We start from the raw sequence: 25,147 nt of genomic DNA, 5'->3' as shown, positions 1-25,147 counted from the left end.
AACTTAAAAGTGATTGTAAAAAAATCATATTGATAATTGAGTTTATTTAGTGCATCATTATCACATATCTATAACGTGATACAGTGTCACCAATCTAACCTTTAGGGTAATGTATTTCTTTTATTATCGTTTAATCCATGGCGGGAAAGATATTGAATTATCTAAGTCTTAAGACATAGAGTAATATTATTCTATTCTTTAGTCCAAGATTTTAATACCATACTATAATCGCATTATTAACATTATTTAAAAAGTAATCAACACTTAAAGTCATTTGAATTAAAGTTTTAAAACTCAAACTGCCATGCAGACACCTGACAGCAGAATAAATAACTCAAATACGGACACTCATTACGTTTTACTCGATACAGGATAATATTGTTGTTTTGACGTAGATAAAAACATAACGATAAATGTACCCAGAAAAGTAGTAGGCATCTATTATTTTATAATATAACAGTTTTTAATTGATGATTTATTGAACTGACTAAATGTAAGTACACTAATATAATTTTATTGTAAAGAGTACCTACATATTTACAGGTTAATTATTATTTATCTTTGTTAATGATTAATAAAATTGTCTAAAATTACAAATTAGTTAACTAAATTAATTTGAAAAATATAAGTTCAGGTGTCAAATTAAATAAACAAATAAAAAAAAAACCATGATTATTTTATCTATTTAATTAAATTATAAAATACGTTATACACTTATGCATACAATTTATATATTATTATTTATTATATTCAATGTTGGGAATAGATAATTAATAATTTATTTAGATGAAGATAAAGATGACTGAACTCATTTTTATCTAGACAAAGATTAAGATAATTACACTAAATTTTATCTAAACAAAGATAAAAATTAATACATTTTATCTAGATAAATATCAGATAATTTCATTAATTTTGCAAATATTTAGTAATATAGATACAGATATTAGGTAAAAAAATATATCATTTAAAATATTTTAAGATATAAACATAAAACATAATAGTTTATTTATTAAAATGTCATTCTCTGAGTTAATAAAACAAAAAAAAAAAAAAAAAATGATATTTTTAATTTTAATTATTTTTTTAGCCCATAAAAATAAATTATCTAGATAAGTACTCACATATAACTAAAATTTTACCTATATGAAGATAAATATAAATGATTTGAAAGTTATCTAGATAAGATAAAAGATAAATAAATTTTATCTAGATAATTTATCTTGGTATTTTCCGACACTGATTACATTATAATTTATCTATCGACAAGTATTTAATTATTATAATATTTTATGATTCTACCTTTTAACATTTTATAGTAGTAAAAAAAAAATGTATAAGCAAATTAATCAAAATATTTTTATTGAATAAATAATAATTTAATAACTCTAAAATAAATAAGTACATACTTCTATTATAAAAATTAAAACATTGTAGTCTTAATAACAATTAATAATATAATAATAAATATTTAAAATAATCTTATATAGGTATAATAAGTATTTATTATTTTATTTAATGGCGTATATCTAAGCTATATAAAATTGATACCATATACTATATGTACTATATAGTTATCAATTCGATATAATATTCTTAATACTTAGTTGTATTATTTTGTACATTTAATAATATTAATGTTTTAAGCCATTGGTATATTGGAGGTTATACGCGGGTATACGACACATACCTTAAAGAAAATTCGTCTATTATAAGTAGGTATACGCCAACTGAAAATTCATACATTATAAGTATGCGCAAGTTTCTAATTTATCATCAGCCATAATTAATATCACAGTATAAAATAAATAAGAATAATAATAATATACAATTATTATTTTATTATGTACATTATTATACTGTATAAAAATAGTCTCGACTCCGTATGAAATTCGGAATTCGGAAACTGCCAAGCGTGTATACTGTATATTGCAAATATTAAATATTAACATCAATATTATAGTAGTTTAAAATATATGTGTCCATAAAGAATATATTATTGAATATTATGCTGTCAGAATACTACTCACTATCAAATCAAATCTACCTGTTTACATCCTGTTTATCACTAAAATCACAACTTTGGTTTAACATAAAAAAAATTCATAGTTATGAAAATATTTGTTGGATAAAGCAAATAAATTTATAAACTATAAAAATAAATAACCAAAATTTCAAAAATGTACCAGTTAACAGTTATTTACGTTGATAGTTGACACATATATTCGTCAATAATGAATGTTTGTAATAAAAGATAAAGCTTATTAAACACTAATATAAGCGTTAAGATGTTTCGAGTGAAACGAGAAAATTTTTTAAGGTATACCTATATTCAACTACTTTTAAGTGCGTATACCCATGCATAACATTCATTTATTTATCAATACACCACTGATTTTAACTGTTTTACAAACTTGTTTTACTTTAATTGACAAAATATTCTATAAATGAGGTCGTCTAGTTTCCGTTTATTAGTGTACCTAACGGCTTATGTAAAAAATAAAATATTTATACTAAATGTATTGCAGTGGTATAACCAGGATTTTGATGTATGAAGGATCAAGGAGATATTGTAAACTAATTTTATAATAGAGGATTAACTAAAATCCTTGTATGTTTGATAAATTGAAGCAGTTGGTATATTAAATTTTAGACTTTTATAGTAATGTTTATATTAATTATAATTGTAATAAATTGATACCTTCATCTTACTAATACGTTCACAGAATACTTAAAGCATTTCACTCTTAATTGATATGAACTAAATTACAAAATAAACATAAATTATTTTATAAAGAAATTACCTAAACTGATAAAAAGTAAGTATAGCTTTTATTTTATATTCTGAAACTTGAATCAAATTAAAAAAAAAATTGGTACATATTATACATCTTTTTATACACACGATTATTCTATTTAACATTATAATTGACATTTTGAGTTTGAATATATATTATTAATATCGACTGGTATGCCATTTATCAGATGGCGGAACTCATACATAAGTATTATACCTAGTGTTAATAATAATAAATCAATAAAAAGTAGATTTAAAAATATATATCTTAACAACAAGAAAGTAAGAGAAAAATATAAATTGGGATAACTACTAATCAGATTCAAAATACATAATATATGCGCACAACGTAGTTGCAAGAAATCTGGTTCTTAATATAGGTGGTACTAAGTAGGAAGGTAGGAATATACTGTGTAGGTACTTATTTGCGTTCAAAATTTCACGCCTATTCAATTTCACGGTGAGTGTAAAATGTACATTATACTACGTATACTATTAAGTATACTATTTAGTGGTTGGTATAATCCCAATTATGTTAAATAATGTTTTTACAATAATACGAAGATGTGTAAATAATCAGTAGATTTTACCCACTTAAATATTAATGAGTAAGATGTATACAATATTATAATAATACTACCTATGACACGTTTAAAAGAAAAAAAGAAAACGAAAAAATAACAGCGACGACGGTGACTAAACTTTTCTCCTGTCGAAGTAGACTTTGGGTATCTTATAGTAAAATATGTTACGTCATGAACTCTAAGTCATGAATGTCTTCTTGTACGGCTATGTGCCTAAAAATGTTGAACATGTCACCGAGAACATCTTTGGGTTGTGACGCTCCGTTGCCACCATAATTCCCGGTTATGTAGTTGAACATGCCAGAGAGCATGCTACTAAAAGCCGTTACCATGTCGGGTACGTTGAACGTGATCGGAAATACGGGAACAGCTTCAACTAGATTTCCGACGGCTGAATAGAAAATTCGAGCTAATTCTGGTCCATTTGTCCTATTAAAAAATGTTTAAAAATTAGTAATAATCATAAACTCATACTTTTATATTTTTTTTCTATACCCGTGAATTTACTTAAAAGTAATTTCAGTCAAAATAATTTATTAACAAAAACGTATAGAGAAGTACAAAAAATAACGAGTTTTGAACTAATGGTTTTTTTTTTACTTGCATGCGTTCAACATTTAGATGATGAGCAGAGTAGTTGGGTCACACAATTATTTATTAAAATACTTCAATTTACTAATCACTATTTTTTAAACAGTCAAAACGTAAATATCAATAAAGAAATAAATACGGGGAAAGTATTTAGTCGCTCTGTTGTACATTTATATAGTAAATTTCGAATGTAACTCGACAATGAGTAAGTTACTACAATATGTGTACAATTTCACTTAAATAAAAAATCATTGCATCCGGAAAAAACTGAATTTATGTGATAATTCTTGCTTTTTTCAGCAAAATGTTTTACTTTTAACCCACTAAAGTTTCATTTTTTAACCAGAAATACTCCAAAAGATATTTTTACTGACACACACAAATTAATTAAATAACACATCATTGTTAAATTAATACATTCATTCCTCCGCTTGAATCTAAAAGCTACTGTATATTTTATTTGCGTAAATTTTTTCACTAAAAAATTTAATAACTACCTATTTAAAATGGTAAAAAAAATGAACGTTTGATAAGCATGTATGGTATTTATACAAGGTATGAAAATTAATTAGATAGTCTTCTGTTTTAAAGTTTTATATAACTAAATTACACTGGTTTATCAATGTTTATACATGTAACATAATATTATATTCATTATTTCAGAAAAAAATTAACAATTATAAAAAATATATTTTCTATTGTCATAATTTTTTTTTGCTTATTGACAACGTACATTTTTAATTTCTTATAAAGCAAGATTTTTTTATGGAATATTGATGTATAAAAATCGCATTTTGGATGAATAGTTTATAAGTTATACGTATTTACAATTTAATTGAGCAGACTGGAATGGTATCTTGCAAAATGTTGAACCGTTACCCCGTTCATCATAATTTTAAATATCTTTACCTAATTAATAAACTGTTTATTCAAAATTTGATTTTTATAGATCGAAATTCATCAAATAATTTTTTATTTCGGAATATTATAAAATTAAAAATGTATGTTATCTTTCAAATGAGTAGCTAAATAAATCTCCCCAAAAATAATTATATTATATTAAATTTTAAATATCTTAATTTTGTCTTTTTTATGACATTATTTATATAATCGTTCTATAAATATAATTATTTTTGATATTTTTAATTACGCTGTCTCTTTCAAATCTTTCATTGGTACCGCTGGAATCACTCCAGTGTCTCTCAAAAGAACTGAAATTCCCGCATTCGTTTGTAATATGCTCAGGCAAAATACTGTGAAAATCACCAACTGAAAATAAAAATTGTATTTTCAATTACTTTAAAAATCCCATTAAGGAAAAGGTGGAAAAATATTGTGTTATATGTCAATTTTTTGTTTTAAATTTAAACTTTAATTATAATACGCCATTAAACGATATGATGAACATATTTATGTGTTATTTTTTTTGTGTATTTTGTAATTTTATACTTACACGTCGTGTTTATTAAATATTTTTCAACTAGTTTCTAGTTGAAATATTATCACGTCATGAAAATATGTAATTGTGTTAAAAACATTAAGTATAACAGTAAAATAAAATATGATTCTAAAAATAAATGCTACCTTGTTCTACTTAGAATCTAAAAATTACATCAGGTTTTTAATAAAATTTAATTAATATTATTAAATTTCAACAAATACAATAATTTTTTGTTGAAACATAAGTTTTATTCAAACATATTGGAAAACATCTCAAATTTCAAATACTTTAATAATTAATATATATTTTTTTTGTTTCGATATTGAATAATGTTAAATGTACATACCTAGTGGTTTTAAGCATATATTTTATAATAGAAACATATTGTTTTTAGTTGTTTTTCAAAACAAAGCCTATGGCTTGATGATTAATTCTTTAACGATACTTAGTTAAACATCTATGTAATTTATTATTGTATAAAAGCGATGGGTCAAATGTTATTTTTATTTCACTAGATGCTTCTATAATCTATGAACATGGGCAATAGAACCGGTTTTCGTGCATCATTTGATTAGGTTTAAGTGGAAAATCAGAGAAAGTGGAAATGTCACGACTTTGTATACTATTAAGTATTAAAGTAATACTAGATTATGTTAAATACATAGAGACAATTTTCTGCGGCTATAGTCATAATTTAATAACCTAAGTAGGATTTATCCTTAAATAAGCTTTTCCTTTACAAGAAAAATATACGTATTCAACTTTAAACTACTGAGTTTATAGCTAAGTATGTATTTTTTTGATAAAAATCAATTAAATTCTTAAATCGATTTATTAATATTGTTTTCCTGAACTAAATACGGATAAACTTTTCAAAATAATTATTTAGGTATATTACTATATTGTAGTATAAGTCTTAAGATAACTCCTCGCTCGATTTAATATGATAATATAATATTTAAGATCTTACGTATCAATAATTATTGTATAAAATAAATAACATTGTTTAATTTAATTTATTTAGGTGCTTATTAGTTATTAGTGTTCGACTTTTGTTAAAATATAGTAATTATATTACTTTAACTAGTTTAACCAGATTTTATCTTCTTCATTTATTTCTTGTAATATTATTTTTCACGAAAATTTATTATTATAATTAATACTATTTAGGGTATTTAGGTCATTTGCTATGAGTGTAAAACTGTTTATCTTTACCAATATTTATTTATATTTTTATTTACAATCGTCCTAGTGTAATAATCTGTTATAAGATGTTTTTTTATTTACACGTGCTTTCATCATATGCATATATAATATATATTTATAACACATATACATATTTAACGAAGAGACCGGATTTATTTTTTATTATCCGTTTTTTATTATAGCTCAAAACTAGCTTGAATTAAATTGAATGTAATAACTTACTTATACGGTTAATTTGATTAAGTATAAAAATCCCAAAATAATATTTTAGTTAAGTAGGAATTTATCATTTATATGAATATTTATTTAATCTAGCTTAAAAATGTCTAAATCTTTATCAATAAATAATGTTTGTTATATTTTGAATGATTATAATTACGCGATGTATTGTAAATTATCAAATTTTAAACTTAGATTGGAGCATACGTAAAGCAGTCATCAATAATCTATATTAATTTGAATAAATAACCTTGTATAGTCGAAAAAAGAGCTAAAATAAAATTTTTTTTTTTATTCCAAAGTATAATTTTTACAATGTTTAAGTTTATATATTATGAAAATATGCATAGATAATTAGAGAAGAGAGAAAGGACTTTAGATTTTACTGATATAAATTAATAATATAACAAATACTATCATAAGTTTTGTTGGTTTTGATGTACATATCTTTGAATCATATGGATAATTTTTTTCGTCATAATAAAATATTATTAGTAAACAAACGTTATTAACACCCTTAATCGGTTGCAGTTGTACCTATTTTAAAATGTATTTAAAATTCATACAAGTGTCTAGGTTTTTTGTAATAATATACATATGTATATTATTTTATTATTATTATTATCGTTTTTATGTATGACATACATTTCTGTGTACGGCAATGCGTAGGTAGTAATAAATATTTATTTTTGTTAATTGTTTTCTATCTTTATGATAAAAAAGAGAGTATTATCAGATATAATATAAACGATTCATGATTAATATTTTCTATTTTTTAGTCTATAATATTTTATAAATATCTATTAGTATTTTATTTAATATGAGAAATTAGTTAAACAACGATTTAAATAATCAATTAATTTCACAAAGCTGTATTGTATTTTGTCCAACTGTAATTTATGAGATACGCTTTCGTAATCAACTTTCTAAAATTGGAAGTTGTTTAATTATTTTGTTATTTAAATATTAAATTAAGATATAAATTTAAAGTTTTCCAAGTTAAATCAATTATTTTTGGCTAGAATAAAAATAATTCTGTTTTCAATTTATTTATTTACTCGTTAGTATATAAAACGATTGTGAAATTCTATTCAAAAATCTTAATTTTATCCGGAGCATGGTAAAGCACTGTATTATAGAAATGATTTTTTGAGTCCTTATAATAAAAATATGATTAAAAAAATGAGATTGTTTTGATATCATTATTATATAACTTATAAATTATCGGCTGCTAGAAGACACTTAAACAGGTACTATAACGCAAATTAGTCAAAAAATACAGTTATATTAAGTTTAAAAACATAGATTTGTTAAGATGACATCAACACAATATGATAGCTATAATAGATTAACAATAATAATAAAAAGAGCTAACATACTCATATTTTTATTTATACCATATCTAAGAAAAACTGATCTATATTAATACCTGGTATAATGAGACCAGATTGAAAAAAATAAAATAAAAAACAAAATCGATTTTGTCAAAAACAGTTATTACGTAACAGTACGTATATGTATGTTTTTTAATATTTTTTTTTTTTAGTTTTTCTTGATTATTTTGAAAATAACTAAGAATAATTTTACTTTTAACCAAATCTCTTTATCTCCTTCAAAGTAACAATCTTTACCCAATAATTTTAATATTGAAGCGTTTCAATCTAAAATATGATATTGGACGTACAAAAATAAAAAATAAAATATAAAAACAAGATTAATAATGATAAACAAAGTGAATGTATTTAGAATCTTCTCATAAGATTGTTATGTTTTATCACTCCTGCATCCTGCTAGTTAGATATTGTTGTTTAATTTAATATTTTATATTTTGTGGATCTCAGTATTATTAATTAATTAAAATGTATTATACCTACCTACTATTTTAAGTTACTCGAAGCTGTATTGTGATGCATTATTAATGTAATTTTATTTTATCTCTCGAGACATTTAAAGATTATTTATGAATAAACTTACTATCTCGCAACTTTTATATTTTATCTTATGGTCTAGGTCGTCTAGGAGAAAGTTTTGAATTCTTGTCATTGGAATTCAAGACGAAAAAAGTAATCGATGACATCGTTTATTGTGTTTCAAGCCCTCATCGTGTTTCCTTTTTTTATTTACATATAGACAAATGTAAATATTTGCAAATGTGGTCAATACATGACATAGAAAGTTTAAGATAATAAAAATTGTAGAACTGCTTGAAGTATTGAAATTCGTATTGTAATACTAAAATACTTCCAATATTGTTTAATTGATATTACTAGATAATTAGTTAATTAAGACTCCCGTTAGAATTAGTTGTAATGCACATACTCGCATACATACTTGTATAATATAATTAACATTAAAAGCATCTTATTGGCATAAATAACAATATTATAAATAGAAGATTTGCAAACCATGTAATGATGACGATAAAATTCAAAATACGTATTATGATTCATAGATATGTAAATTTATTCATGAACCGGGATTTTTTTTTTTAGTTGAATATATTTTTTAACCCATTTTTAAAAATGTTTTTTGAAAGTATGCTTGATCTTATACATATTTATATATATAAATATTTACTAACTTATTAGTTTAATATTCTATATTTTAATTTTTAGAATTTTAGCTTTGAGAATTCATACATTTTATGGTTAAAATCTTTAACATTCAGCACTTAAAATATATATATTATATACATAGGAAATGCATAAGTTTCTATTTTACTGTATTAATTACACGGATCGTACACCTACTCTATATTGCGTTAATATAGGCTAAAAAAAAACTCAAATACTTAAATTAAATTTACAACAAAAATAAGAAAATTCTGTAGATGTTTAGCATAATATAATTTTAGGTTAAATTTTTAAAAATATTCTTGTTTAAAACTTACTAATTTATATTTAAAGCACCTAATGTAGAAAATATATATTATTTATAACAAAATAATTTTTGATATTTTATTGTACTTTTTAATATGGTCTACCTTTAAGTCACATAATATGTATAATTATAGGTAATCATTGAATAATAAACAATTATTATTTTGTATAAATAATCATTAATTATTATACTCCAAAATATAATCTTTAGAATAAACCTATTGTAAAATTTACCATTGTAGGTAATTACTTTTAAATTAAATTACGATGTTTAAGTTATAATATGTAAGCATTTATAAATAATTTTAATTTTAATACATATTACAAAATAATATCATAAGTACATTATTTTAAATCTGTATTAAATATCATGTATTATATTTATTTTTTTACATAAATATATTAATTAATCTATTAAAAATTAATATGTTATATAATTAATGATACATTAAATATTAATGTGAGTTAGATTGATAGGTAATGAAAAAAAATAATATTACTTACACAATAATGAAGTTTGTTCGTCTTGTGTACGTACATGTTGTTTTTTTTTATGAGTACCTATTATTAATTTTGTATTATTTATTTTTAATTTCAAAAATTATTTTTAAATATTCCCTGAACGTCATAAAAAATGATTAAAACATTACTTAAAATTTATTTTAACTACAACACTAGTTAGTAGTGATATCACGATCGTGCGAGAGTCGCGCATAGACTGAAAAGACTTTCTTTTTCAAATATTCAGTATGGAGATTATAGCTATCTCCGGAGCAGGTTTCAGAAAAGGGTTGTCGTACGTGAAAAGTACGTTGAAAACAATTATTAAATAAATATGTACAATTTTAAAACACAAATAATTATTCAGTATTTTCATTCTTACAGGGAACACAAATACTTTATATATATTAGAAGATGCCTACATAAATTTAAAATCACATTCAACACATATTATACGTACAAACGTTTGACATTAATTTATTATATTTAAGTTTTATTGATACTTACATGGTGTTAGTGAAATCATCATGTTTTTACCGTTATTGATATAATAAATATCTGTAGTATAAATAAATAATAATTTAAAATACATTTATAAACTGTTATTAAATAAGGAATTATCATTATTCATATGTGTAACTAACACAGTCCTATAAATATTATATATATTTTTTTTTTTGTCTTGAATATAATACAATTTAGTTAGTCATCACTCGTCAGGATGAAAAGCTGCATATAAGCGTGGGAATAATAATTGTTTTAGACGTAAGATAGGTGGCTTGGGTCTTCGGGTGTTTTCTTCGTAAGGTAATTGAGTATTAGGTATGTAATATGCAGGGGCCGGTGGATTATAAGCTGGTGGATTATATGGTGGTGAGGTTGTAGGTTGTTTGTAAAAATAAAGAACGGTAGAGCCAAGAACGGGTTGAGCTACTAAGTTTAGGGAAGGAACTTCAGTCGGTCCGTATCCTGATATAGGTTTAGAGTCACTTGTTGTTAAATTTTGTTTGGGGGGGCAAGGTGGTTTTGGAGTCGTTACTTCAGGGCACTTGGGTTTCGGAGTAGTCGCTTCAGGACAATTAAGTTTTGGTGTTGTCATTTCTGGACACTTGGGTTTTGGAGTGGTCACTTCTGGACAATTTTGTTTTGGAGTTGTCACTTCTGGACAATTAGGTTTTGGCGTTGTAATTTCTGGACACTTTGGTTTTGGAGTGGTCACTTCCGGACAATTTGGTTTTGGAGTTGTCACTTCTGGACAATTCGGTTTCGGAGTAGTAACTTCTGGACATTTTGGTTTAGGAGTAGTAATTTCCACACAATTAGGTTTTGGGGTGATAAATTCCGGACAGTTTGGTTTTGGAGTTGTTACCTCTGGACAATTTGGTTTCGGAGTTGTAACTTCTGGACATTTTGATTTCGGAGTAGTAACTTCCACACAATTAGGTTTTGGGGTAGTCACATCTTCTGGATAATTTGGTTTTGATGTTGTCGGCATTACGTAAGAATCAGGTTTATCTGAATATGCATTTTGGTCGGTATAAATATTTTCATTTTCCAAAGGCACAGGAATGATCACTATGGTGCTCGTACCGTTACATGGTAGTACTACCTGTGTGTTGTTCGACGATTCTAACTGGTACCCGTCATTATCTGGATTGTTAATACCGGGTCTCAAGTCATTCAAGTATTCTGGTGGATTGTACACGGAAAAATAGTTCTGTATGCGTTGTATAAAACGTTCAATTGGCGTCGGAAATTTGCCCTTGAACTTATTTGGAGAATTTGGATCCAAACGTATCAACGCTGGAGGGCTATCTTGTTTACCAGTCTTAATGTTTTCCGGTGGAAGTGCTACATAAATTTCCGTGTCAACTGATTTTTTCGATCTGAAAATACAATATTAAATTAATTATTAATGCAATTAAATTGATCAAGAGTTAGCCTAGTTATCCCAATTTCTAGACATCAAATTTCGGTTTAAATTTTTAATGCAAATTCATAAGACCTGATTTACTCTTTTTATAACACGATATAATATAATCTTATGTTTATTTAAAGTTTATCATTGATTTTATTCGAAATTCTTGGTAAAAAAAAGCCGGGATTATAGATGTTCTCTCTCTCGTAAGATTTATAGTTATAGTCAGTCAATTATATACACGTGTAATAATGATGACGTTCACCTTGATATGCCAGGATCGTTTTTGTTGAGTACATTGACGTGGTTCGCAATGCTGGATTGTTCGTAGCACACTACCAAAACCACAATAATCTAAAAGCATATGTACAAAAAAAGTATGTAATTAGTAAACATGATCACCGTTTGTTTAATTGTATTTTACATTTAGTAATACCAAGATATTATAAGAGATATATTGTATTGTAACAATAACATTTTGATTTACATAAGGTATTTCACGAATGTTCAATTTATTAAACACGGTTGGAAAATCGTGTTTACATTATTACTTTACTTTATTTCTCTATATAACGGTTTAAGGTCAACATAAGTAGAGTTATAAATATTTATAAATTTTAAGAATATATTATAAATGCAATATTACATCGATGTGCATAATATTATACATTGAGTTGTAATAAATAATAATTGACAATAATAAATATAATGCATTTAATAACTCAATAATTTTAGGTAGGTACCCTATTAATTATGACTTTAAATTAATATCTGATAAGAATAATTATTAAGAAAAGAAAATACCAGTGTAAGTATAGTTATATTAAATATTAATAAAATATTAATAATTTTTTTTCATAACTATTTATTAAGCACTCAAATCTCTATCTAGAAATAGTAAGTGTCCATAAATCAAAGAAGGTTTTCTCGTACTTACAAGTCTTATATTATGTTTCAGGACGTAAACATTATATTTTATACTAAGAAGATTAAAATAGATGATTAAATGGTTATCATTAAAATACAACAAAATTATTTTTAGTAATTTGTAGTTTTAATTAAATTAAATGAAAAATATTATTAATACTATAATTATTAACATAACTATTTTGATAGATTTTTAAAACACATTTTTTTATTCGTTACTTAGTTTTAACAACTACAATACGAGTATACACCATTAAATTTGGAAAAATGACAATATTGGAAATTTATTATTAGACAAGTATTATTTTATAAAATACAAATAAATTTTAACAGTTAATAAAATGTTTACAAATTGCAGTTTAAATGAATAATGACTAATGCAAATTTATGAAATGTTAATAATATGACGTCAATGATTTGTGATTATCATTTTTACTAATAAACAATGCTAAATTTCTAAATATGTGTTATACATATTACAATTTATAGATACACAAATAAAATATTTAAAAATTTAGAGCTTAAAATTATTCATAAATAAATAAGTAATAATTAATAGTTAATAATTTGTTTTACAGTTGAGCAAGTAATAATTAAAGCGTTAAAGTGAAAATGATAGAATATTTTATTTAAAAATAGTTCACAAATTATTATACTAATAATAATTTATTATTTACTTATTAATTTACAAAAATATTATGATGTATCTACTTTATTTAAATAATAAATTAACACTTTTTGTTTTCTTAACATATATAGTTGCTAAATTGATACTCAATAACAGCATTATTTTAATTGATACTGCTATGCAAATTAATTAAATATGTACAGTAAAATTCATCAAATTTGTTTCCATTTTTACTCACCCAAAATTTTGTCAAATCCATAACTCCTTATTTTTAAAACACAGTTGTGTTTAGTGCGATTATATAATGAAGACTGGTATTATTGTGATACAATCCGGACTATAAAGTTCCCTTCCATCCTCGTATACTTAATATCAAAGGTCATCGATCTTTAAAACAAAATTTATGATTATCTCGCGCGCAGTTTAGGCCTATGGTATAATCTGGTCTAACGTGTTATGCCACATGAAACTGCATACCCATTAATGACATGCACTCAAGTTCAAAATAATAATCAACTATAGCATATTTCGTTTGCGGAGGTCAGAGTGTCAGTTTATAATATTAATTATCGTTGTCCGATATCTGAATTCGTTGTTAATAGAATACTAAAAATTGTTTTTGTGGATACTTGTATAGATTATTATTACACGATAATTTATTATAGTTTTGCAGATTATTCAAACACTATGCAGTTAATTATGGTCAACATAAATAGTTTGTTTTCAGAAGTATGATCATAAACCCTTTTATATTGTTTTCATTTCAAAATATAGCTAGGTTGCATATTATAATTTATAATAAACACTTAATATTATAAACATTTAAAAAAATCCTAATTTATATAGTGTTCAATGAAATGGCAAATCAACAAGCAAAATTGGCCATATTATCCCCTGTTATAACATTTTTTTTTTTTAATATTTCTTCATTCACGGATGTAAAATATCAAATAAAATACAGTATTCGTAGAAAAATATACGAGATAGCCCAAAAATATAAATAAAATAAAATAAAAAAATTGGTTATAAGATGAATAAAAACCCTACTATCATTATCAAAAGTCAAATAAAAAAGCTACTTTAATGTGTATAGAAATTAATATCAATTAATTATTATACACAATTTTAATGAATATGCATAATATTTGAAGAATATAGATGAAAACTTTCCATAAATCATCCAATAGTTAAAAATGTAGGCTTTGATAGCGCGAATAATTACAAGATAATTAAGTTTAAAATATCCAAATACCTACTTGGAAAACTGATAATCACAAATTATAATTTTTAAATAAATATCGATTGATATATTTTGTACCTATAATAATTATCATTATAAATATTTAAATTATTATTGCTATAATTGACTTTTTTTAATATAATTAAGATTTTGTTATTATTATTATTATTATGTCAATATAATAGTTTATGTGTATAATGTCACATCCATTTTGCGTTGTCTGTTTCAGGAAATCGACAACGTTTACATTTATTTCACGAAACGGAACTTTAATATCTCCATTTTGTGTAATTACATAATATGGATTATATTTTATGAAATAAATACCTGAACCACCCTCGACGGAACTTGTTCGGTCATTTGGATGTTCATATTAACATGTATAAAGAGTTCTAGTGAATTTAAATTAGTTACTCCTATAAAGTTTTTTTATCGTGCTTTTGCGAGGTCAATATTGGACATAAGGAGCTATTATATGGGATCCAATTACTTCTTGTGGTATGAATCAAGTTGAAAGTATTCAACGTAAGTTCCTGAACTTTGTCACATATGTGTTAAAAATTTATCAGCCAGCTCAAGATTATTCGCCAATTCTGTACTAATTGGAATCGAATACTTTAGCTAACAGAAGATTTGAAGCTAATATGACTTTCTTTAGGAATTTTAGCATTTTATTGATGGCCTTATAGATTCTTTAGAACGATTAACTTAAATTAATTTCAAAATACCATTCTTTAATACTAGTTTTTTATTTTCCTCGCCAATTTTTAACACCAACTACGCAAAAAGTTAACCATTACACCGATTAATGGACATAGCCAATAAAGACCTATCAACTTAACTTTAAAATATCTTGTACAAATAACAGTTATTATGTATTTTAATTTTGTATTAAATTGGGCACGTCCCATATCGTTATATAAAATAATAAATAAAAAATAAAATAAAATTTATATCCGGTTATAAATACGTAGTTTTAATTAATTTCAATTTCAATTTATTTTTTATTTTTTAATATTTAAATTTACAATTTTCAATAATTCTAATATTTTATTATTATGTTAATTCATAAAATGATTATGGCGTAATTCTTGATGTAGAATAAAGACCAATAAAAAAAAATATATATATATTATATGTGAATTGCCTATAATATGTATATTATATTATTATAAAACCAGGCAAGATTGTTGGCATTTTATTTCATTGACCATAAATATAAAAAAAAACTAAATTATTTTAATTTTAGTATAAAATTATTATCACAAATGTGTCTAGGTACTAAATACAAATTTATAATTTAACTATGTTTTGATTTCAGCCACTTTGTAAACTCCCAGTTCGGGAGCATATTTTGCCACATAGGCTGTTGTGAGCTTGTGAACTGGCGTTAAGTTTATTGTTGGTGCTACGTCCAGTGATATAGCAGTAGCACTGGGGCCTGCAATTGCTGTAGCGTTTTTTCCTACAATCGCTGTGCCTATAGGTTCAGCTCCGGCTCGGCCGCCGATTCCGGCAAACGCGATACCCTGTGGCTGAGCTACTGCTATCGTTGGACCTATTATATACATACGAGAGACATTTTAATTTCAGATTTTTAAATAAAATTTTATATATATATAGCCATTTTAGTCTATTGCATAGGTATATAATAATATCACTAATATGTAGCCAATAAAATTATATTTATAAAAAGTAATAAAAATCATATTATCGAGTTCTTATGTTACCTTTTCCCCCTCTCTCGTATTTTTTAAAGTATAATTTTGATAATACTCTAATCTATTAAAACTAATATAAACTTTAAACGATCCGGCTAGAGCTGTAATATGTGCTTTTCAACATATTTTTAAAAATAAAGTTTGATTTCAGTGTATTATGTCATAGATAGTTGATATAAGATTATCGCATGAAAAATATAAACTGGTTGAAGGGTGTTAAAACTATTTAAGCAAAATAAATACATTTTTTTTTATTAATCAATAATTTTGTATTACATATTGAAAAAAGTAGTTTTAAAATACAAGGATATTTTCGAAATACTTATTATTTGACAATAAATTCGTATTTTAACTCAGCTTCTATACAATAATAGTATTGTGTGCATTGAATTGGCTCACGTTACTATCATATTAATATTGATTTAATTTAACATTAATTATATAAAATAAAATTATAAAATTATAATTGAATTGGAATATTGTATAAAATAATTCAGTCGGGTAATAGCTCCAAATTAGTTCGAACCTGTAGCTACTTTAGATTGTGGTAGCTGTTGGCCTTCAGCATTGACTTGGAGTCCGGTTACATTAGAATCTACGACAACAGAGGATTCGTCTTTCTGAGGTTGTTGATCATATTGTTGTTGGAATAGTTCCGTTTGTTGTTGGAACGGTTGATCTTGTTGGTATTGTCCCTGTAAATATTGTTTTTGGGATTGCAAGTATCTCTGGTAAGCTTGTGCTGCGGTACCTTGGTTAGACTGTGGGGTCTGGTAGTATTTTTGATCAGCAACCTGTTAAAATTAAAATAAATTGTCAATAATAGTTACATAATAAGAATATTGTATATTAGGTAATTAATAAGATTATAATTTATAGACAACAAATAGAGAAATTTCAGTACTTCTTAATTGAGTCTCCGTAAAACCCGATTTGATTAGTGTAAACGTATATTAAATATATAATAACATAATAATTATGTTTTAAAATTTTTTTTTTTTATAAATTATTATCTAAGAGCATAGTTCAAAATATATTTATGCAGTGTGAATTATGTCTTTTGCGTAATTTAACAATAGCTGTGTTTCATTACCGGTTGTGGTTGTTGGAATACAGATTGAAATTGACTTTTGGGGAAAAGAAAACTTGAAACTGCGCCATTGTTCGCTGCATTCAATTTAACTGGATCATAGACAGCTTGTTGATAAGGTGCTTGTCCGAAATACGGTAAAGGATAAGCTGCGAATTGTTTAGAAGGTGATTGAGAAGGTTGTTCACCGCTAGTAGCTTGTTCTGATTTGGATCCTTCTGCTGGTTTGTCACCTTTTCCTGGACTTGTGTTTTCGGCTGTAAATGAAAAAAAGCATTCATATAATTTTGTTCTTATTTATTTTTAAAATTTTATTGCCGTACCTGAAGTTTCAGAGGTTGCAGCAGCCGTGCCACTTTCTGCTTCCGAAGTTGGTTGAGCTCCAGACGTAACGTAAGGGAAGTTAGGTACATAGCTCCAGAAACTGTTTGACAAGTATTCTCCCCAACCGGGTTGAGCTGCAGCGGGTTGGGTTCCATCATTCTGAACGTAAGGATATGGGTACTGCTGAACTTGTGGATTGGCTGGATAAGGAGCGTATCCGTAATAATAAGGATTGTAGGCAGGATTAGCTCTAAAAAAGACATAAAAAAAAAATAAATATTTTATATCAAAGAGAAAATATTTTAATTAATTTTATCTGACGCTTTTATAAATTTCTATATTTATCATGAAAATTTAAAAATATTACTCATATGACATATCTATTTGATGTTTAAAAATTACTCGTATTATTTTTTATATATGTATCTAATATTATTTTACAATATTTTTGAATATATAATAATATTATGTAATATACTACATTTGATTTTGAGTAAATTATAGTTAATATGTATTTTTATGAAATAATAATGCTACAGTATATCATAATAAAGTATATTCAAAATATAAAATACAGTTTTACCCTCTTTATTTGAGAGTAGATTTTTAGTAAAATGTAGATTTATAAATTATACATGTCTAAACATAATACTGTTATTTTATTTTTATTAAAAAATATTACACTTACGGTACAAAGACTTGTCGGTAGGCTACAGGGGCTGGATATGAGGCGGTTGCTACATAGGCGGGTTGCACACTGTATTTCGGTTGTGCAGAGTAAAATTGAGGATATACTTGAGGATATGTTGCCGGATACGGTTGAGGATAGTATGGTACAGCCTGATTTTGTGAGATCTTGCATTGAACACTGACTGCCAATAGGCAAGATAGAGTTAGAAACTGTAATATATTAATATATTAGTTAAACAACATTGTAAATGGTTAACATAGGGATATATAACATAAACAATAACAAGTTAACTATTTTATTTTATCGCTTTAACCATGTTTAAAAACAAATATGACGGATGAGAGTACCTATAAATTTATATGTTTCTATATAGTAAAATATATATTTTTGCTTAGTCGACTCGAAACAAATTATACAATATTTCATAAGTAAATGCAACACTTCGTATTTATAAAGTATTAAATCCATGTCAAGTTAATTTTCAACTATTGCGTATTAAATGACTTATAATTAATGTATTAATAACAATATTATTAGCTTCTATTACCAGTTAGTTTCTGATACCGTTGGTATCATTACAAAGAACTATACTTATGCAAGATTTTAATTATATGTGGAATACTCTACATGGCATCCTAGATTCCCTTCACTACTTTCGTCCCGGATACGGTGACAAACAATGTATTGAATAGAAAACAAATGCTTTTATCAATATATAATATCGAACTATATTTTTGTCAAAACAAGATTAGATAATATATAGAAATTATTTGGAAACGATTTAAGACTATAACTACTACGTTAATAAATACGACTATTTTGAATCATAACTCATCATACGCGCATATTCGCAAAATTATGATTTTCGATTCATTATTCATTATTATTCAATTTTAATATAATAAAACGTCATTATGTTTAGTTAAATTTACTAAATTGCTACAAAAAAAAAAAAAATTGGTTTACCAGTAGCTTAAAAAAAATTATTTTGTTATTTTAAATTTTTTAGTTAATTGTTACGATTAATTAATAATGTATAAAAAAATAAAAAAACAGATCAAATATTTTGTATATTCACTACAGTCATATGTATTGATGAGTAATAAATTACAAACATTTTTACCTTATATATATTTTAAATTTATGAACTTGTAATATCAAAATATTTTAATCTACTTATATACGTATAGGATTATAAGATTCTAAAAGTACAGTTAATTGAAATATTAAAATATAATATTTTTTGAATATTAGTCTAGGATATTGTAAAGAACACTTTTTTTTTTTTTTTAATTATTATTATGCAAATAGTACTATATATGAATTTTATTTAAAAAAATATTATTTTTAATGTGATTATAAATATGTTGTATTTTAATAAGTGAGTAGTTTAATTATAATGTTACTCATTTACAAATAAATAAATAATAAATGGAACGGAGCACTAGAATATTTGCACTGAGATCATAGTTCGTTGATCTGACAAAATAAAACGAGTTTTTTTTTTTCTAACACTACTAAATTGCAAATTAATGGATGGTCATGATTATTATACATTTGGGCGTAAATTATATTATACTAATACCTACCTATTATACGCATTAATCTTGAGCTGATTAAGATTTCGAGGTTAAGAAAGGTTATTGCCACTATGCTCTCAATTAAAATTAAGCAATATATCGCCTACCATTAAAAAACATTTTGAAAATTTAAAGATTTGAATTAAATTAATAAAATGGTTTAATTTAACGCAGATACCTAAATTCTACTTTCTTCATAAAAAGTATAATGGTATAAAATAATATTTTGTAAAAGATTAATTGTTGTTTTTCGATGTACTTATAAAAAATATAATATTATATATTATATTCTATGCATATTAAAAATAAAAAAATAGTACAATTTTATAAGCTATTATTATAAAGGCTTAACAATTAGCTATAGTTAGATTAGTTGTATATTAAAAAATTTTAATTATAAGTACTTACATAAAAAGGTAAAATACATGTTAAAAATATTGGCAGTAAATAACTATACTAGAATAAAGAATTTTAAATTTATTTTTAACTTATTATTCTTATATGAACCAATATACATTAAATAAATATTTTGACTTGATTTATACTACTACAAATACTATTAGTTATTAAATAACTAAAATTTGTAAGTAAAAACTACGATAATTTTATTAATGTCACCTTCAATAGTATTTAAAAATTTAATTATCTTAACAATAGCTATATATTTTTTTTAAAAATGTAAAATACCAAAATGACTACAATAATGCTTACCTTGAACATGATTGCAGACTTGAGAAGATCAGTTCAGTGAAGTGTACGAGGAACGTCCAGATGCAAGGCTTATAAAGGAGTTCGACTCCCTACCATTGAACTGAGGTAATTGCCCAACGATTCGCTTCGGTAAAACCAAGCTAAAGACTTACGGTAGGTATGGAAAAAACAAAAAAATTATAGATTCTTGACATGATCTCGATCAAAGTGTAAAAATCGACAACTATCTGAATTATACATCTATAATATATGTATATATTTATATATATATATATATTATTAAGACCTGTTTGTAATAACAAACATTATTTTAATATAATAAAATAATTATGTAGGTAGCTCAACTAGTTCATCGAATACACTTATTTATTTTTCATATTTTGTTAATGAACTAGAACTGTATTATACTTTCAATTAAAATCAATTAAATTAAAAAACATTTTATATTTTAAGACATCATAATATTGAATGCATCATTCATGTATTTGACGTATATTTAATAAATTATACCTAACGTTAATTATCTAATGGGTTAAACATGAAATTATTCAAAAGTATATTAATTAAATATTTTTATAATAATTAATATTTGATAAATATAGAAAAGTTTTTATAAAAAAAAACAATAATTCGTGTATTATAAATATAATTATTTTATAACGCCAACACTAATTATCTGCAAAATGAGCCTTTAAGACGAATTATGTCACTTGCTAATGAGGACCCCTCTTTTGATGATAATTTGTTCTAATGTTCTTAAACTCTGTTTATAACTTTTAAGTTTAATATATGTGTTTTAATCGCTTACTTAATTATTTAAATGAGTGTTTAATTAAATTGTAATTCTGTTATTTACATATAATATTTTATTTATCTAAATTTTCTACTATTATTCTAATAAATTGTATTGTACTTTAATGTTAAAGGGGCAACCCGTATATTTTTAATAAATAAATAAATAAATAACAGCTAAAATTATTTATAATAAACATATATATTATACATTATTTACCTATATATTAATACATTTAAAGATCACTAAATAAATCTTAATTTGAAAAAAAAATGGTAATTAATTATGAAATAAATAGCATCATTTTTACAAGTATTCCAATAATTATAGAAAATGATCCATCCATCAGAAGATTAATTATTATGTGATCCACAGTGATGGATATTATGCCATAAAACTTTCTAAATTCTAATTTAAATATCTTATTAATTTGTTGTCAAGTACTTTGCAATTAACTGCACACAAGCTTCAGTTAAATAAAATATAGAACAATGTGTATTAATGGTAAATACGTTATATAAATATGATTGGCACACAAAAGTGTCATAAAAGCAATGTTGTCACCTATCACTATTGATACAATAAAATTTTAATAAGCACCTATAAGATAAATCTATACACATACCTTAATGCAAATGAGAAGAAAAAGTGTTATACATTGCAATATAGTGATTAGCACTTGTTATTTGTCATAATATGTCAGTTAAATTAAATCGTTTATATTGACAATATAATAATTATAATGATAATATAAAATTTTGACACTCAATCTCTTTGTTTAGTTTAAAGGTTATATATTTACAAATCAGTTTGAATCCAAATCAGAAAGTAGAAAACAAACCTTAATAATACAAAATATAAATGGATACAATATTTGATTTTTTTACATAAGGTTTAAAAATTATTTCTAATATAAACGAATGTTAACGTTTATTTAAAATGAAACAGTGGATGTTAATAGTGGATACTAAATCCACTGTTAACTTTTTGTATACTTTAATATTTATATGTTTTAGTGTATCATGTACAGGTACCATAAAAATATTTTAGTCTACTAGTTTTCATCATTGTATTCTAAGCCATACTTTTTGAAAAATGTTAATGATAACAAACTAACAACTAACCACAAAGTACGAAGATTCAATACTTTTTTCTCTAAATAAATTAATGATGGCTATTCAATTATTAATAATATTATTTCATTAAATTTATACAATTACATGAATATTAGTATCTATTACCTAATTATAATTTTTATATATAAATGATATTTAATTCGATTTAATTCGTATAAAATCATTAGATGATGTTCGCAAAAAGATGAGTTTTCTAATTCATTTTTTATCATTGATCATTGTGAATTTTAATAAGTATTTTTATTTTTTATATTTTTTTTTCTTAAAACAAACTGATAACTTATCTTTATCTATTTCGTATAGATATTGTACTTTATGACCTATTATTTATTTATTTATTTTTAATATTAATGCGTTTATTTTATAATTTATAAGAACAGCTATTTGTCTATTATGGCACAAGTATTACGCTGAGTAAAAAATTTAACAAAATTAATAATAATTTTTGATTGAAGAAACAATTGAAAATAAAGAAGGTACCTATGTAACAAAAACAAAAAAAAAACAATAACACCATTTGATGACATGATTATTGATTCTTAAAGGTATGGATATTCTCACGGTACCTACTACCTACCTATTATATTATTATGATGTTGACATTTATCTAATGTGTATACATATACAACACGATTATCGGATTTATATTTAATGGGTTTAAGGAGACATAAACATGTTTGAACGTTACATGAGTTTAAAACATTGTGGCAGCTAAGAACATTGAATAATATTACCCGTACCGCAAAGTTATTTACTCGAGATTTGCGCGTAGGCTCGCTTTACATGCACTTCCAAAGAACCGGTCTAATAAACGATAAATTAATCTAACTGAACGAGTATTTATATCTATACGAAAAAAATAATAATAATAAATTATGTAAAAAAAAACGTTAACTTTGGGCCGTTGACCCTGACCGAGAACTTCAAATGGTATCGTATTCCAAAATCATTCGACCCGCCTATGGTCAGTTTCATTCTGGATAAATATCGCATTGTAATTTATTATATGGTTTTTATTTCATTCTCCCGCACACTCATTTGGAAATTCAGATTTCATAACTTACTATGGAAGTTATGATATTACCTACAAGAGATAAGTAGTCGACTTATAGCCATCTTCTAGAATATTTTCTACTGTCACCCGCCAAGGCCAATGTCTTCCAGTTTTCATTATAATATTATTAGTTTTTCGTCTTTTATATGATTTTTAATGCATAATGATATTGTTAAAAAAATATAAAGCTCATATAAATATTCTTTTGTAGTTAAACTGTTTCATCATCAAAGTGAGCTAAGATTTAATAATTTATTATTATCTAGTGAATTACAGTATATTATTATACTACAACATCAATTGTATGTATTCAATGATTTATCAAATGGGAATAAAGCAGTTCATCTATTTCACAAAATTTTATAATATCTACTTAAAATATTAACAAATTAGTACATTTATTGAAAATATCTTTATTTTAATATAAAATTATTGTAAGCCCAAAATATTCAAAATATTTAAAATGAATTGGTATAATTTACAAATCGAGAACAAAAAATTAAATGGAAAGATTATTTTCTCAATTCAATGTTTTTAAGTTTTGGTTCAAAAATTAAAAACAATTTTTCACTTTATTACATAAACATGAAATATATTATATTATATTCTATAATATTATAAATGTTTGCATAGATAATAAACTTTATTCATAATTTATTTCAGTAAGCAAATATTAAAATTATATCAAAATATAAAATTGTTATGAAAGAAAAAAAATCCTATTTTGGTTACTACAAAACGAGTGCTTGTTATTTAATAAACTTGCATACTATATGAATTCAATTTAAATTAAATTAAAAAAAAACTAAACATTTTTAAATATCCACCTAATGTATGATGTATAATTTTATAATATACACTCTATAGTTATAAAAATGTATTATTTTTCGATTTTAAACAATCAGAAAATATAATATGCATGACACATGTATTTAAAGTGCAAAAATATACACATGATTTACATGTTTTTGCATAGAAAATTTTATTATAATCACATTATTTTAAATGTAAATATACTTTAAGTTATATAAAATATTAATGTGATTACCATCATACAGCTAAGAAATTAAAATATAGTATACTTTTCTTTATATTTAATTTGCTATATTATTAAGT

General features: G+C 24.2%; 3 protein-coding genes across 3 annotated transcripts; all 3 read right to left on the bottom strand.

Moving 5' to 3' along the window:
• Positions 1-2,032: 2,032 nt before the first annotated feature.
• On the bottom strand, positions 2,033-10,624 carry LOC112597733. The gene is made up of 3 exons (XM_025343913.1): positions 10,222-10,624; positions 5,123-5,241; positions 2,033-3,810 (listed from the first exon to the last, which is right to left on the bottom strand). Exons 1-3 carry the CDS (start codon positions 10,255-10,257, stop codon positions 3,546-3,548), a joined length of 420 nt encoding a protein of 139 aa, XP_025199698.1. The 5' UTR covers positions 10,258-10,624; the 3' UTR covers positions 2,033-3,545.
• A 221-nt stretch (positions 10,625-10,845) lies between these two features.
• On the bottom strand, positions 10,846-14,037 carry LOC112597731 (extensin-like). Its single transcript, XM_025343912.1, has 3 exons — positions 13,930-14,037; positions 12,402-12,490; positions 10,846-12,104 (listed from the first exon to the last, which is right to left on the bottom strand). The coding sequence occupies exons 1-3, from the start codon at positions 13,948-13,950 to the stop codon at positions 10,928-10,930; spliced, it is 1,287 nt and encodes a 428-aa protein (XP_025199697.1). The 5' UTR covers positions 13,951-14,037; the 3' UTR covers positions 10,846-10,927.
• A 2,942-nt stretch (positions 14,038-16,979) lies between these two features.
• LOC112597699 (glutenin, high molecular weight subunit DX5-like) lies at positions 16,980-21,156 on the bottom strand. The gene is made up of 5 exons (XM_025343868.1): positions 21,049-21,156; positions 18,755-18,966; positions 18,066-18,316; positions 17,746-17,999; positions 16,980-17,446 (listed from the first exon to the last, which is right to left on the bottom strand). Exons 1-5 carry the CDS (start codon positions 21,055-21,057, stop codon positions 17,168-17,170), a joined length of 1,005 nt encoding a protein of 334 aa, XP_025199653.1. The 5' UTR covers positions 21,058-21,156; the 3' UTR covers positions 16,980-17,167.
• Positions 21,157-25,147: the final 3,991 nt, after the last annotated feature.

This window comes from Melanaphis sacchari, unplaced genomic scaffold, assembly GCF_002803265.2.
Source record: "Melanaphis sacchari strain LSU unplaced genomic scaffold, SCAv2.0 Contig43_pilon_pilon, whole genome shotgun sequence".
Taxonomy (NCBI): Eukaryota; Metazoa; Arthropoda; class Insecta; order Hemiptera; family Aphididae; genus Melanaphis; species Melanaphis sacchari.
Note: the sequence above shows the minus strand (reverse complement) of the source record. Positions and strands in the feature narration are given on the sequence as shown.